The sequence below is a fragment of the Mastigoproctus giganteus genome, chromosome 9, assembly GCF_048544385.1.
Source record: "Mastigoproctus giganteus isolate SK-2022 chromosome 9, ASM4854438v1, whole genome shotgun sequence".
NCBI lineage: Eukaryota > Metazoa > Arthropoda > Arachnida > Uropygi > Thelyphonidae > Mastigoproctus > Mastigoproctus giganteus.
The window spans coordinates 96831710-96849872 of record NC_143583.1 but is presented as its reverse complement, the minus strand read 5'-3'; the positions used below and the strand labels follow the sequence as shown (position 1 = coordinate 96849872).

Genomic DNA, 18163 nt, shown 5'->3' with positions numbered 1-18163 from the left:
GCTTACCATCGAGAAGGTGTCCATGAGTGGATTTTAGGGAGGCAGGCCAACCGTACTTCTCCTAAATCTTCTGATCTTGGTATTGCACTATTTTAAATAAAAAACACGGCTCCACTGGAGAAGTACATTTCTTTTTATTTAAGATGCATGCCACTGCCCTGACCTGGTTTCAGTTCTTTTTGGGATCTCATTGGTGAGCAGGTAGGCACTGTGAAGACCTGAACAATCCATCTACAAGTTATTATTATTATTGTTAGCCATATGGTGCAAGGAAGCCTGAGGCTTATGCTGCACCAGCCCAAAAAAAAAAAAAAATAAATAAAATAAAATAAAAATCTGAATTACCCTGAGAGAGAGAGAGAGAGAGAGAGAGAGAGAAAGAAAACTCGACATGGGGAACAAAATTTTTTAATCAACTAGATGACAGTTATTTGTATCAACATGTCAGGGAAAGTACTAGAGAAAAGAATATCCCAGAGCTCATCATCATCCATGAATCAGATGACATAACAGGGCTGACAGTAGAGGAACCAGTAGCAGGAAGTGATCACGGAGTTCTACGGTGGATGATGACGAGAGAGGTAGCAGAAGTAAAAGGCAAAGGAATGGGTTTTAATTTCAGAAAAGGAAATTATGATGCCTTAAGGTACTACATGGCCTCTATTAACTGGGTAGATATCATGCAGAAAATGAATACATTTGAACTGTGGTACGCTTTTAAAACATTACTCACAGATGCCTTGAATGCGTATATACCATTAAAAAAATACTCCACGAGGAGTGTTCCAAGTTGGATGAATAGTGAAGTTACCACATTACTTGAGCAGAAAAAGGTGGCATGGAAAGGTTACAGAACAGTAAAAAGTACTGAAGCCTATAACAGCTACAAGGTGATGTGTAATAGAGCCACAGAAAAGGTAGTAGTAGTAGTAGCAGTGGCATGTGATGCAAGTGTATGAGCGTATGCAGCATCAGCCAAAAAAAAAAATCACACCATTCCCTCCAAATGCCTGTCCAGTTCCTCCTTAAATTTATTCAACCTATCAACTTCCACAACGACAGATGGAAGTTTGTTCCAGCAATTAACCACCCGCTGGCTAAAGGCAAATTTCCGCACATCTATTCTACATCTATCTTTTCTTAATTTGAATTTATGCCCCCTTAGGTTCGTAATCTGAACAAGGGGAAGGATCCCATCAGAATTCAGCATGCTCAACCCATTCAAGGCCTTATATACCTCAATCAGATCACCGCGCAAGTGCCTACTCTCCAGCCACTGCAATTTGCAGAACTTAAGCCTCTCTTCATAAGAGGATCCCTTCATTCCCCTCACCAATCTTGTTGCCCTTCTCTGTACACGCTCAAGTAAATCTACATCCTTCCTAAAATGAGGCCTCCAGACCTGTACGCAGTACTCAAGGCGTGGCCTGACCATTGCTTTATACAGAGGGATAATCACCTACTTTTCCCTGCTAACAAAATTACTATATATCATTGACAAAACCCCATGACCTGCCCTGGCAGCCTGTCTGCATTGCTCAGAAAACTTCATATCTGACTGCACAATTATTCCCAGGTCTTTTTCATTTTCTACCACCTTAAGTGTAGTACCACATATTTGGTACGTTTCTCTGGGGTTACTTCTACCCATATGCAGTACTTTGCATTTGTCAAGGTTAAACTTCAGTTGCCACTTCTTAGCCCATCTGCCCAAATTATCTAGATCTCGTTGCAGTAGCACACTGCCATTACTGTCATTAACAACCCTGTCAACCTTTGTATCATCTGCAAACTTCGACATTAAGCCTGATATACCTTCATCAATATCATTGATAAATATACAAAACAACATGGACCTAACACCGAACCCTGTGGGACTCCACTAATAACATTAGTCCAAGAAGAACAGCACCCATTGATTACCACCCTCTGTCTTCTCCCACTTAACCATCCTTTTATCCATTGTAGCAACTTACCCTTAATACCATTCTGCTCCAATTTGTACAATAGTCTTCTATGCGCAACAGTGTCAAAAGCTTTCCTGAAATCCAAATATATGATATCAAAATTTTTGCATCCAGTTCCTTTGTAACCACATCATAATATCCTATCAAATTTGTCAGACAAGACTTGCCCTTAACAAACCCATGCTGTGTCTGAATTATTGCTGCAGTCTTGTCTAGATGATCCTGCAATGCATCTTTAACCAGTGACTCCATTATTTTACCCGGAACAGAAGTTAAACTAACTGGTCTGTAATTACTCGTGTGACCCTTTGATCCCCCTTTGTGAATTGGGGATACATTTGCACATCTCCAGTCCGTGGGAACCTCCCCTGAGTCCAAGGACGCTCTCATAATTGTGGCTAAGGGTTTGCTTAGTTGCTTTGCCGCCTCCTTTAATATAACTGGATAGATCCCATCCACCCCAGGTGCTTTTCTTATGTTTAACTTCAATAATTTCTCCTCCACTTTGCTTTCAGTTCTTACAAAATCATTAAGTATCCTGCTACAATTTGATAACCTTCTGGCATTTTCAAACCTTAATAATTCCTCATGTGTGAATGTAGATGCAAAATACTCATTCAGTTTGTTTGCTATCTGAGCAGGATCATCAACAGTCGAACCATCGATGTCAAGTGGACCAATCAGATTCATCCCCTTCCTTTTAGCGTTTATATAAGTAAAGAAATCCTTGCTGTTTTTCTTTTGCCAAGGATTTCTCGTAATCTGCCTTCGCCTGCCTAACCTCCTTTGTCACCTGATTACAGACTAGCTTATATCTGCCATAGGCTTCTGAGTCGCTTGATAATTTATATGCATCCCATGCATTTTTCTTTTTTGTATTACGAGTCTCCTTAGTTCATTAGATAACCATTTAGGCCTAAACCTTGAACAATATTTCTTAATAGGTATGAAACTTTTAGTAGCTTCTACGATTAATTCCTTGAATGCTTCCCACTTAGAATTTACTGTTTGTAACATCGTCAGTTTATCCCACTGTACAGAATTTAAAAACTGTCGGAGACCACTGTTCGACAGGCAAAGGCAGTTTATGAGAAATCACTAGCAAACAGAGCAAAGAGGGGGGATAAAGAATTCTTCACATATATAAATGCCAAGAAGAGCAGGACAAACCAGATCGGACCTTTACGTAAGGGAAAGGGGATAGTAATAAATACACCAGCTGCCGTTGCAGATGAACTCAACAGATATTTTGCATCGATATTTACAAATGAAAAACCTTTTGTGGCAATGGGAAATTGTGGGAGCGAAGTTAAAAAATATGTAATTAATGATATTGAAATTTCGCAAGATTAATTAATGAAAAAACGTTCGAGCCTATAGGCCAGTAAGGCTCCTGGAGTTGATGGATTATACCCTATAATCTTAAGGGAGGCAGCAAGCGGGTGCATTGAACCATTGAGGCTAATTATGCGAGCATCACTAGACTCTCGGGAGATTCCCTTGGATTGGAAAAGTGCAAATGTATCTCCCATACATAAGGGTGGCTCTAAAAGTGAAGTTGGAAATTATCGACCTGTCAGTCTGACTTCAGTAGTAGGGAAAATCATGGAGGCAATGATCAAGGGTGGAATTCAGGATCATTTGGATCGAATTGAAATTCTCAAGGATACTCAGCATGGTTTTGTAAAGCGAAAATCACGTTTAACAAATCTGGTTCGCTATTTTGAAAGGGTCACTCACGAGCTGGATTTAGGGAATAATTTCGACATTATTTATTTAGATTTCAGCAAAGCTTTTGACTCAGTCCCATATGAGCAGTTGCTTTATAAGCTGGAACAGGTTGGAATCACTGGGAAAATCCATAGATGGATAGAAGGATGGCTTCAGGGCAGGAGGCACAGGGTTGTGATAAATGGCTATTCCTCAAATTGGGTTGATGTAAGAAGTGGGGTTCCCCAAGGATCAGTATTAGGACCACTGTTGTTTTTAATTTTCATAAACGACATTGATGAAGGGATGGAGGGCGTGATATCTAAATTTGCAGATGATGTTAAAATTGGTAGAGTAGTTAATGATCACTGTCAAGCTGAGCTTCTTCAGAGAGACCTAGAAAGACTTCAGGAATGGTCAGAAAAATGGCAGCTATGCTTTAATCCAGCAAAGTGTAAGGTATTACACCTGGGAAAGAGTAATCCCAAAATAACTTATTCACTTGGTGGAGTTCAACTAAACCCAGTACTGGAGGAAAGGGAATTGGGTGTTACGATACGGTCAGACATGAAATTCTCTGAGCATTGTAAACAGGTTGCAAGGAAGGCCCATGGTGTCCTATCGATGATCTATCGAACTTTTGCAAGTAGAGATAGGGACCTGATAATCCCATTATATAAGGCTTATGTTAGACCACACTTGGAATACTGTGTTCAAGTATGGAGACCGCACCTAAAGAAAGACATCGAGCTTCTTGAAAGGGTGCAAAGACGGGTAACTCGCCTGGTGAGATCGGCAAAAAGGGCGTCCTTATGAAGAAAGACTTCGATGTGGGTTGCAGAGTTTGGAAACTAGACACCTTAGAGGAGATTTGATTGAGGTGTTTAAGGCTCTGAGAGGCATCAGTAAAATGAATGAGGACAAAATTTTCAAGATTATAAATGATGCTAGAACTAGGGGACATAAAGTTATGGGGGAAATGTTTAGATTGGACTGCAGGAAGTTTTATTTTAGCCAGCGAGTTATAAATTAGTGGAATAAGTTTCCTTCATGGGTGGTAGAGGCTGACAGTTTGGGGAAATTCAAAGGTCATCTGGATAATACTTTCGGGTAAGGTAAGTGCATAGGATGATAGGTTTAATTTCCTTTTTTTTTAATTAATTATTATTATTATTTATTTATTTTTTTTTTTTATCATTGTTTTGTTCGGATTTTTTTTTTTGTTGGCTGGTGCAGCATAAGCCATAGGCTTTCTTGCACCATGCAGCCATTACTAATACTAATACTAAGAAAGAAAACAAGTAGAAAGGAATCACCAAGAGAAGAATGATGATATCCAGCTCAGGACCCTGGGTGTGCCAAGCCCATACTCGCCAGATGTGAGCCCCTGGGGTGATATATATCAACAGTATGTAAGATGCCAGATGATGTGGTATGTGAAATATAGTGAATTTTAGAGAAAGAGGCTTTTGCCTTGAGCCTAACTATGTCTACTTCACTTACTGTACTATCACACCTCACATATTTATTGTGGTATATATATAGCTCATCACTGTGTTGTTCAGGTTGTCACAGTGCCTACTGATAAGATTCTAGAAAGGTATGGGCTTAGAGATTGTATGCCACTAACCAAGTTGCCTTGGTTAGTGGCATACAATTTAAATTTAAAAAAAAGCAATATACTTCTCCATTGTAGCAGTCCATTTTATTTAGAGTAGTGCAATACAAAATCAATGCACTAAGTAGCAAACCCAGTTTGCTCACGGCTATGTATAGAAAGAGGCTATGCCTGACATGTACAATTTCTTTTTATTTTTTAGTTACATAAGCTCGCTTCCTTGCATTATTTTGCTGATACTAATACTAATTTCTAAAATCTTCTCTAGTTGAGCCGATCTCAGTTTGAGGGAAATCCCTGCAAGTTGTTCTGTGGTTTTTCAGCCTGTACAATATGGCCTTAAGTTGCCGATACAAGCCTGCATTACAGAGAAATGTAATAATTGAAATTAGTATTGTTTTAACTACATGCAGCAAATATTTGTTTATCTGAGCTTGGATAAAAGAGAAAATTTAAGAATTTGCATTGAATAAAATCTTTTAAATTTCTAAAAAAATTATCAAATGTTTTTGGTATCTTCTGCATGAGTTCCTCAGTGATTGAATTGCTGTTCTTATTATATATCAACTTCATACCCAGTGTGAAGTACCATAATTCCTTTAGAAATTAAGACAGATTTTACTCTGTAGAGGTTGAAGTACTTAAATTTTTCCTTTTTCATCTGTTTTTATTTATTTGTGCACCATGCCATTAAAAGAAATGTAATATTGTAGCACATACTGCATGAAAAAAATCTGGTAATAGCTTTGCATTGTTATACTCTTACCTCTTAGGTTGTGTGGTAATTTTTAATTAAATTTATACTAGAATCATGCCTCAAAAATAAAGAACAGCAAAGCAAAAAGTGCAGAATAGTGGGAATGATACGAAGGTTGGAAGAATGGTTAATGATAGTAATTTGGGGTATGCTACTACAATAAGATCTGGAAAAATTAGGCAGATGGGCTGAGAAGTGTCAATTGAAGTCCAAAATTAACCACCTGCTGGCTAAAGGCAAATTTCCGCACATCTATTCTACATCTATCTTTTCTTAATTTGAATTTATGCCCCCTTAGGTTCGTAATCTGAAAAGGTGGAAGGATTCCCATCAGAATTCAGCGTGCTCAACCCATTCAAGGCCTTATACACCTCAATCAGGTCACCGCACAGGCACCTAGTCTCCAGCCACTGTAATTTGCAGAACTTAAGCCTCTCTTGGTAAGAGGATCCCTTCATTCTCCTCACCAATCTTGTTGTCCTTCTCTGTACACGCTCAAGCAAATCTACATCCTTCCTAAAATGAGGCCTCCAGACCTGTACACAGTATTCAAGGCATGGCCTGACCATTGCCTTATACAGAGGACAATCAGCTCCTTTTCCCTGCTAGCAAAATTCCTATATATCATTGATAAAACCCCATGACCTGCCCTGGCAGCATGTCTGCATTGCTCAGAAAACTTCATATCTAACTGCACAATTACTCCCAGCTCTTTTTCATTTTCTACCACCTTAAGTGTAGTACCACACAGTTGGTACGTTTCTCTGGGGTTACTTCTACCCATATGCATTACTTTGCATTTGTCAAGGTTAAACTTCAGTTGCCACTTCTTAGCCCATCTGTCCAAATTATCTAGATCCTGTTGCAGTAGCACACTGCCATTATTGTCATTAACAACCCTGCCAACCTTTGTATCTTCTGCAAACTTCAACATTAAGCCTGATATACCTTCATCAATATCATTGATAAATATACAAAACAACAGAAGACCCAACACTGAATCCTGTGGGACTCCACTAATAACATTAGTCCAAGAAGAGCAGCACCCATTGATTACCACCCTCTGTCTTCTCCCACTCAACCATCCTTTTATCCATTGTAGCAACTTACCCTTAATACCATTTTGCTCCAATTTGTACAATAGTCTTCCATGCGCAACAGTGTCAAAAGCTTTCCTGAAATCCAAATATATGATATCAAAATTTTTGCATCCAGTTCCTTTGTAACCACATCATAATATCCTATCAAATTTGTCAGACAAGACTTGCCCTTAACAAACCCATGCTGTGTCTGAATTATTGCTGCAGTCTTGTCTAGATGATCCTGCAATGCATCTTTAACCAGTGACTCCATTATTTTACCCGGAACAGAAGTTAAACTAACTGGTCTGTAATTACTCGTGTCACCCTTTGATCCCCCTTTGTGAATTGGGGATACATTTGCACATCTCCAGTCCGTGGGGACCTCCCCTGAGTCCAAGGATGCTCTTATAATTGTGGCTAAGGGTTTGCTTAGTTCCTTTGCCACTTCTTTTAATATAACTGGATAGATCCCATCCACCCCAGGTGCCTTTTATTACAAAATCATTAAGCACCCTGCTACAATTTGATAACCTTCTGCCATTTTCAAACCTTAATAACTCCTCATGTGTGAATGTAGATGCAAAATACTCATTGAGTTTGTTTGCTATCTGAGCAGGATCATCAACAGTCAAACCATCGATATCAAGTGGACCAATCAGATTCATCCCCTTCCTTTTAGAGTTTATATAAGTAAAGAAATCCTTGCTGTTTTTCTTTGCATCTTTTGCCAAAGATGCCTTCGCCTGCCTAACCTCCTTTGTGACCTGATTACAGACTAGCTTATATCTGCCATAGGCTTCTGAGTCGCTTGATAATTTATATGCATCCCGTGCATTTTTCTTCTCTGTCATGAGTCTCATTAGTTCATTTGATAACCATTTAGGCCTAAACCTTGAACAATATTTCTTAATAGGTATGAAACCTTTAGTAGCATCCACGATTAATTCCTTGAATGCTTCCCACTTAGAATTTACTGTTGGTAACATCGTCAGTTGATCCCACTGTACAGAATTTAAAAACTGTCGGAGACCACTGTTCGACAGGCAAAGGCAGTTTATGAGAAATCACTAGCAAACAGAGCAAAGAGGGGGGATAAAGAATTCTTCACATATATAAATGCCAAGAAGAGCAGGACAAACCAGATCGGACCTTTACGTAAGGGAAAGGGGATAGTAATAAATACACCAGCTGCCGTTGCAGATGAACTCAACAGATATTTTGCATCGATATTTACAAATGAAAAACCTTTTGTGGCAATGGGAAATTGTGGGAGCGAAGTTAAAAAATATGTAATTAATGATATTGAAATTTCGCAAGATTAATTAATGAAAAAACGTTCGAGCCTATAGGCCAGTAAGGCTCCTGGAGTTGATGGATTATACCCTATAATCTTAAGGGAGGCAGCAAGCGGGTGCATTGAACCATTGAGGCTAATTATGCGAGCATCACTAGACTCTCGGGAGATTCCCTTGGATTGGAAAAGTGCAAATGTATCTCCCATACATAAGGGTGGCTCTAAAAGTGAAGTTGGAAATTATCGACCTGTCAGTCTGACTTCAGTAGTAGGGAAAATCATGGAGGCAATGATCAAGGGTGGAATTCAGGATCATTTGGATCGAATTGAAATTCTCAAGGATACTCAGCATGGTTTTGTAAAGCGAAAATCACGTTTAACAAATCTGGTTCGCTATTTTGAAAGGGTCACTCACGAGCTGGATTTAGGGAATAATTTCGACATTATTTATTTAGATTTCAGCAAAGCTTTTGACTCAGTCCCATATGAGCAGTTGCTTTATAAGCTGGAACAGGTTGGAATCACTGGGAAAATCCATAGATGGATAGAAGGATGGCTTCAGGGCAGGAGGCACAGGGTTGTGATAAATGGCTATTCCTCAAATTGGGTTGATGTAAGAAGTGGGGTTCCCCAAGGATCAGTATTAGGACCACTGTTGTTTTTAATTTTCATAAACGACATTGATGAAGGGATGGAGGGCGTGATATCTAAATTTGCAGATGATGTTAAAATTGGTAGAGTAGTTAATGATCACTGTCAAGCTGAGCTTCTTCAGAGAGACCTAGAAAGACTTCAGGAATGGTCAGAAAAATGGCAGCTATGCTTTAATCCAGCAAAGTGTAAGGTATTACACCTGGGAAAGAGTAATCCCAAAATAACTTATTCACTTGGTGGAGTTCAACTAAACCCAGTACTGGAGGAAAGGGAATTGGGTGTTACGATACGGTCAGACATGAAATTCTCTGAGCATTGTAAACAGGTTGCAAGGAAGGCCCATGGTGTCCTATCGATGATCTATCGAACTTTTGCAAGTAGAGATAGGGACCTGATAATCCCATTATATAAGGCTTATGTTAGACCACACTTGGAATACTGTGTTCAAGTATGGAGACCGCACCTAAAGAAAGACATCGAGCTTCTTGAAAGGGTGCAAAGACGGGTAACTCGCCTGGTGAGATCGGCAAAAAGGGCGTCCTTATGAAGAAAGACTTCGATGTGGGTTGCAGAGTTTGGAAACTAGACACCTTAGAGGAGATTTGATTGAGGTGTTTAAGGCTCTGAGAGGCATCAGTAAAATGAATGAGGACAAAATTTTCAAGATTATAAATGATGCTAGAACTAGGGGACATAAAGTTATGGGGGAAATGTTTAGATTGGACTGCAGGAAGTTTTATTTTAGCCAGCGAGTTATAAATTAGTGGAATAAGTTTCCTTCATGGGTGGTAGAGGCTGACAGTTTGGGGAAATTCAAAGGTCATCTGGATAATACTTTCGGGTAAGGTAAGTGCATAGGATGATAGGTTTAATTTCCTTTTTTTTTAATTAATTATTATTATTATTTATTTATTTTTTTTTTTTATCATTGTTTTGTTCGGATTTTTTTTTTTGTTGGCTGGTGCAGCATAAGCCATAGGCTTTCTTGCACCATGCAGCCATTACTAATACTAATACTAAGAAAGAAAACAAGTAGAAAGGAATCACCAAGAGAAGAATGATGATATCCAGCTCAGGACCCTGGGTGTGCCAAGCCCATACTCGCCAGATGTGAGCCCCTGGGGTGATATATATCAACAGTATGTAAGATGCCAGATGATGTGGTATGTGAAATATAGTGAATTTTAGAGAAAGAGGCTTTTGCCTTGAGCCTAACTATGTCTACTTCACTTACTGTACTATCACACCTCACATATTTATTGTGGTATATATATAGCTCATCACTGTGTTGTTCAGGTTGTCACAGTGCCTACTGATAAGATTCTAGAAAGGTATGGGCTTAGAGATTGTATGCCACTAACCAAGTTGCCTTGGTTAGTGGCATACAATTTAAATTTAAAAAAAAGCAATATACTTCTCCATTGTAGCAGTCCATTTTATTTAGAGTAGTGCAATACAAAATCAATGCACTAAGTAGCAAACCCAGTTTGCTCACGGCTATGTATAGAAAGAGGCTATGCCTGACATGTACAATTTCTTTTTATTTTTTAGTTACATAAGCTCGCTTCCTTGCATTATTTTGCTGATACTAATACTAATTTCTAAAATCTTCTCTAGTTGAGCCGATCTCAGTTTGAGGGAAATCCCTGCAAGTTGTTCTGTGGTTTTTCAGCCTGTACAATATGGCCTTAAGTTGCCGATACAAGCCTGCATTACAGAGAAATGTAATAATTGAAATTAGTATTGTTTTAACTACATGCAGCAAATATTTGTTTATCTGAGCTTGGATAAAAGAGAAAATTTAAGAATTTGCATTGAATAAAATCTTTTAAATTTCTAAAAAAATTATCAAATGTTTTTGGTATCTTCTGCATGAGTTCCTCAGTGATTGAATTGCTGTTCTTATTATATATCAACTTCATACCCAGTGTGAAGTACCATAATTCCTTTAGAAATTAAGACAGATTTTACTCTGTAGAGGTTGAAGTACTTAAATTTTTCCTTTTTCATCTGTTTTTATTTATTTGTGCACCATGCCATTAAAAGAAATGTAATATTGTAGCACATACTGCATGAAAAAAATCTGGTAATAGCTTTGCATTGTTATACTCTTACCTCTTAGGTTGTGTGGTAATTTTTAATTAAATTTATACTAGAATCATGCCTCAAAAATAAAGAACAGCAAAGCAAAAAGTGCAGAATAGTGGGAATGATACGAAGGTTGGAAGAATGGTTAATGATAGTAATTTGGGGTATGCTACTACAATAAGATCTGGAAAAATTAGGCAGATGGGCTGAGAAGTGTCAATTGAAGTCCAAAATTAACCACCTGCTGGCTAAAGGCAAATTTCCGCACATCTATTCTACATCTATCTTTTCTTAATTTGAATTTATGCCCCCTTAGGTTCGTAATCTGAAAAGGTGGAAGGATTCCCATCAGAATTCAGCGTGCTCAACCCATTCAAGGCCTTATACACCTCAATCAGGTCACCGCACAGGCACCTAGTCTCCAGCCACTGTAATTTGCAGAACTTAAGCCTCTCTTGGTAAGAGGATCCCTTCATTCTCCTCACCAATCTTGTTGCCCTTCTCTGTACACGCTCAAGCAAATCTACATCCTTCCTAAAATGAGGCCTCCAGACCTGTACACAGTATTCAAGGCATGGCCTGACCATTGCCTTATACAGAGGACAATCAGCTCCTTTTCCCTGCTAGCAAAATTCCTATATATCATTGATAAAACCCCATGACCTGCCCTGGCAGCATGTCTGCATTGCTCAGAAAACTTCATATCTAACTGCACAATTACTCCCAGCTCTTTTTCATTTTCTACCACCTTAAGTGTAGTACCACACAGTTGGTACGTTTCTCTGGGGTTACTTCTACCCATATGCATTACTTTACATTTGTCAAGGTTAAACTTCAGTTGCCACTTCTTAGCCCATCTGTCCAAATTATCTAGATCCTGTTGCAGTAGCACACTGCCATTATTGTCATTAACAACCCTGCCAACCTTTGTATCTTCTGCAAACTTCAACATTAAGCCTGATATACCTTCATCAATATCATTGATAAATATACAAAACAACAGAAGACCCAACACTGAATCCTGTGGGACTCCACTAATAACATTAGTCCAAGAAGAGCAGCACCCATTGATTACCACCCTCTGTCTTCTCCCACTCAACCATCCTTTTATCCATTGTAGCAACTTACCCTTAATACCATTTTGCTCCAATTTGTACAATAGTCTTCCATGCGCAACAGTGTCAAAAGCTTTCCTGAAATCCAAATATATGATATCAAAATTTTTGCATCCAGTTCCTTTGTAACCACATCATAATATCCTATCAAATTTGTCAGACAAGACTTGCCCTTAACAAACCCATGCTGTGTCTGAATTATTGCTGCAGTCTTGTCTAGATGATCCTGCAATGCATCTTTAACCAGTGACTCCATTATTTTACCCGGAACAGAAGTTAAACTAACTGGTCTGTAATTACTCGTGTCACCCTTTGATCCCCCTTTGTGAATTGGGGATACATTTGCACATCTCCAGTCCGTGGGGACCTCCCCTGAGTCCAAGGATGCTCTTATAATTGTGGCTAAGGGTTTGCTTAGTTCCTTTGCCACTTCTTTTAATATAACTGGATAGATCCCATCCACCCCAGGTGCCTTTTATTACAAAATCATTAAGCACCCTGCTACAATTTGATAACCTTCTGCCATTTTCAAACCTTAATAACTCCTCATGTGTGAATGTAGATGCAAAATACTCATTGAGTTTGTTTGCTATCTGAGCAGGATCATCAACAGTCAAACCATCGATATCAAGTGGACCAATCAGATTCATCCCCTTCCTTTTAGAGTTTATATAAGTAAAGAAATCCTTGCTGTTTTTCTTTGCATCTTTTGCCAAAGATGCCTTCGCCTGCCTAACCTCCTTTGTGACCTGATTACAGACTAGCTTATATCTGCCATAGGCTTCTGAGTCGCTTGATAATTTATATGCATCCCGTGCATTTTTCTTCTCTGTCATGAGTCTCATTAGTTCATTTGATAACCATTTAGGCCTAAACCTTGAACAATATTTCTTAATAGGTATGAAACCTTTAGTAGCATCCACGATTAATTCCTTGAATGCTTCCCACTTAGAATTTACTGTTGGTAACATCGTCAGTTGATCCCACTGTACAGAATTTAAAAACTGTCTGAGACCACTGTACTCACCTTTACGGAAGCAAAAACCTTTTCCTTTACCCCTGATGGTAATTATATCTTTAAGTAAATCGCACATCAGTAGCTTAAAAGAATTTTTTTTTTTTTTTTTTTTTTTTGGCCGATTTACTTTCTTGCATCACATGCCTCTATTACTACTATTACACACACGACTTATGTAATGCAAACATTTTTCTGATAGTTGCTGCTATGTAGTAGCAACTATCAGAAGAAATGCACTTAATATGTATGTTATGATCCATGTGTGATCTTTCTGTGATCACTCCTCTGCTGCACTGACCAAGTACCTTCTGCATAAACTTTCATTTCTTGAGGTCTGCCACAAACCTGTACATCTCAACGTGCCTATTCTTAGAGATTTTTGCAGTCACACCAAATACTATGTACTTTGCATTTCTCTAGTAGTCCTGTTTTTATTTTATGGTATGCATAAATTGTGCACCTTATGATTGTCCAAAAGAAAGTCCATTGCTTAAATCTCAAACCTCACTAGTTTACTGATGTTAATACACTTTGCATGTTCAATTTCTTTTGTAGGTGATAAGAAGTGGTCAATTCTTGGTGACCTCTTTGTACACACCAACAATTTTAATCTGATTTGGTCTTAGTGAAATTTTCTCTTGAAGATATATGCCAATGAGCCAAAACATTATGACCACCTACCTAATATGATGTTGGTCCTCCATGTGCAGCCAAAACCACTCGTACCCAGCGAGGCATGGATGCTACAAAATTTCTAAATGTGTCTTGTGGTTTCTGGTACCAACAAGTAACCAATAGATCCTTTAACCCCTGTAAGGTCCGTGGTTGAGATGCCCCAGATCGGAGTTGCTGTTCCAACACAAACCACAGATGCTTGATGGGATTGATGTCTGGGGAATTTGGAGGCCAGGGCAATACCTGGAAGTCTTCCTCATGTTCCGTGAACGTGTCGAACAATCCAGGCAGTGTGTCATGGCACATTATCCTGCTGAAAGACGACACCACCAGAGGGGAAGTCTGTTGCCATGAAAGGGTGTACCTGGTCAGCAACGGTGTTTAGGTAGGTGGTAGATGTCAGTGCCCAGCACATGGATGACTGGACTCAGGGTATCCCAGCAGAATATTGCCCAAAGCATGACACCACTGCCATCAGGTTGTTTTTGTCCCATGGTGCATCCAGGCTCCATTATTTCCCTAGGTAAATGAGGCGCCTCCGTAGCCAAGTGGGCAGGAGCAGCACACGCTTCTTGATTAGATCGGGGTTTGAGCCCGTGCCCACCATATACGGAGGATGCGGAAAGGTCAGGAAATGACCACCGCATATCCCGGAGCAGTATGGCCTTAGTTGCTAATGCTGCTAAAAACCAAATAACAACAACCAGGTAAACGATGCACACGTACCCAGCTGTCCATATGGTGCAACAGGAAATGTGATTCATTGGACCAGACGAACTTCTTCAAAGCTTGTGTGTCCATTGTAGGCACTGTCGCTGGTGACTTGTGGTTAGCATGGGCACTCGGAGCAGCCTGCGGCTATGCAGCCCCATTTTCAGCAGAGTTTGATGTACCATGTGTTGTGACGCATTACTCCCACACCAGCATTCCAATTACCGGCAAATTGCGCCACAGTCACCCTTCTGTTGCCACATACCATCTGGGAGAGCCTTTGCTCACGTCGAGCATCGATGAGCCATGGTCATCTAACACCTCACCACTGGTTTGTGGGTTTCCTCTCCTCGGAGCACTTTTGGTAGGTATTAACCATGGCTGACCATGATCACCCCACCATCCATGCCGTTTTGGATATGCTCTGACCCAGTCGTCTGGCCATTGCAATTTGCCTTTGTCAAACTCGCTTAAGTTGCCTTTTTCCTCCAGGTGTCAGGTGTTTTTTATACCGTGTCTCAACCTGCACATACGCTGTAGTTCACCTGCAGTTGCTTCGACTCGCTGGTCATAATGTTTTGGCTTATCGGTGTATATATGACATTGTAAGCAGAACAAGAAAAAAATTTACTGAACTTGCAACATATTTTCATTTTGGAAATTAACATTGTACATTTAATTACAGGACTATAATTAAATGTACACTGTTAATTCCAAAAAGAGAACCTGAAAAAAGGTTCTTTTTGGAATTAACTACTGTCCACCACCCATTGATTTTTGGGTATGGACAGAATTTGGATATAGTCTTGATGTTTTATAGGGCTATGAAAGGAGCTTATTAATTTAAAAAAATGAAGAAAAAGTTTTTTTTTGTTTTTTTTAATTTTGAAAATGCAATGTTCTAAGTTATCTGTATCAGTAAATATTAAAATTATCACATAGTTCTTTCATAGACAGTTTTTACATAGCTAATTCTAATATAAACAAATTTTCTGATAGAAAACTAAGAACCATAAATTTATTTTCAGATTATACGGACTCAGCATGGTGATATACAAGTTCTTCATGCTACTCCAGAACAACTAGTTCAGATCCAACACACACATCAGATCCAGATTCTTACTGGTGGACATTTGTTAGCTACTCCTGTTGAAGAAAATCATGGTACTGTTTCCATATCATTAAAAGGAGATGTTATACCAGATGATAATGGTAATGGTGAGGTTAAGGAAGCTGATGAACTTGATAAGAGAGACTATGGGATCAAACAGGAGGGCTTTTGAAAATCTTTGCAGTCTACTAGCTAAAGGAATATTAATCAAAAAATTATGTATATGTGCCATTTGGAACTTTGTATAAAGCATGATTATGATATTTTATCAGTGAAAATATATAGTATATTCTCCGTAATGTGGACTAATAGGAACAGTTTTAATTAATAAAAGGCCAAATTAATGAATGTAATTATATATAAATATTTTCAAGAAGTAGTCATAAAAAACAAATTTATTCACAATCCAACAATATATGTTAATTCTGATAGTATTAGGACAGAGCTATGATGAAAGGTGAAGAAAATTTTATATGTTTATATTCAAAACAAAATTGTATACAAAGTTTAAATGAAATAGAACACTAATGTGATTTTTTAAAAAAATATAAACTTCAATCATTTAAATGTTTTAATAACTAAATTTAATCAGATCTAGATGATCCATCTGCAGTTGTCTTTTTTGAAGAAATTGGACATATTCTGTTGAGCTTGCCATTTCACATTGTTCATTTCTCTTAAAGGGTAAAAATATTTTTAAAATTACTGGTCAGATTTAGTAAATTTAATTTACTATATCTTACCAGTTTTTTTTTTTTTTTGCCTTTGTGTATATTTAACCATTTCTATTTTGCTACCCTTCTCAGTTCACTTATAGAATTTTCCCTCTTGAAATGTCATTGCTATTGATTCCTCTATCGACATGTGATATCCAACCTCTTCTTCACTTTCTTATACCTGCATTCTTGCATTCACCAAATTAATATTCTATGTTTAATATTAATATGTTACTGTTGTGTAGTGCATTTTGATAATCTTTGATTCCATATGAATAAATAAGAACGGTCATTTATAACTTTTTTTTTGCACTCTGCTTTACTTCATTCCAATTTAAAATAGCACTTTGTACGTTATAATTTTTAATATTAGCCATTGCTTTTCTCGCCTTACTCATTGTTTGAATCATCAGAAAAATCACTTTTCAATTTTATTTATTTTATTACAAATATTTACATCTAACTCCCTGATTGTGTGAGGAATGTGGTACTCGAAGGTAAGAAAAGGCATTTATATTGCTGCTGTTGCTTGATAAAATTTCAGTGGAACAATGTTCTATTGCACTATGTAACAACAACAACAAAGCCTTAATTAGCATTAGCATACAATGCAAGAAAGCAAGCTTATGCAGCATCAGCCAAAAAAAAAAAAAAAAATGCTCAGATTTCACCCCTCCGTTCATTCCAAATACCTGTCCAGCTCAGCCTTAAATTTATTTAGGCTATGAACTTCCACAACAAAAGATGGCAGTCTATTCCATCAATCAATTATCCGCTGGCTAAAGGCAAACTTCCACGCATCTATCCTACAACTCTCCTCAATTTGAATTTATGCCCTCTCAGGCGATTATTCTGAGTAAGAGGAAAAATCCCATCAGCATTGAGCATGCTCAAACCGTTCAAGGCTTTATATACACCTCAATAAGATCACATTGCAGGTGCCTAGTCTCCAAGCACTGTAATCTGCAAAACTTAACCCTTTGTTCCATTCACTAATCTTGTTGCCCTTCTCTGTACTCGTTCCAACAGCTCTATAAATATAAAATATACACCTAAAAACAGAAAGTAGTCCAAGTTATAAAGGTGCAAATTAGTTAAGTTTTACTGTATCATAATATTTATTGAAAATTCATAACATACTCTATTACTGCTTCTAGTCTTTATTTTAACCATGGGATGATTCAAGATTGTTTAAGTTGAATTGTGGACAGGGCTGGGAGTTTTTGCTATATCATACCATACTCGTCCACATTTTCCAATTATGCCTCCCACTTCTGATTAATATTCATTATCACTAGCCCTAAGGAAGATATTCATTTTGGTCAAAGACCCATACTGCTAACTAGAAGTGCTTAGGATTCTATATTCTGAATTCAAGTAGCACATCATCTCAATTTTGTGTGTTTGAAGGAAAGAGTTTTCTGTACATCTGTAAAAAAACATTCAGTACCATTGTAAATCCCATTCCCAAAATATCAGACTTATTCCAAAAAAAAAAAAAAAAAACCTACTTCCATTCAGAAAAGTCTGTGTTATTATTTATGTTTTGTTAATATCTCTCAAGAAATTCATGTTTATTATTGCATTTTGATTACACCATACTTGTTTACTGATTCAGATATCAGATAACCTTACTGTTATACCCTC

The 18163-nt window shown here is 38.1% G+C and overlaps 1 protein-coding gene across 1 annotated transcript in view; it reads left to right on the top strand.

Moving 5' to 3' along the window:
* Positions 1-16111, top strand: part of LOC150080571 (protein BANP-like) — a 161107-nt gene extending 144996 nt beyond the window's left edge. Inside the window, exon 8 of the mRNA XM_090381938.1 lies at positions 15718-16111. Within this exon, the coding sequence (XP_090238064.1) occupies positions 15718-15972 (255 nt within the window). The 3' untranslated portion in view covers positions 15973-16111. The remainder of the gene's footprint in view (positions 1-15717) is intronic.
* Positions 16112-18163: the final 2052 nt, after the last annotated feature.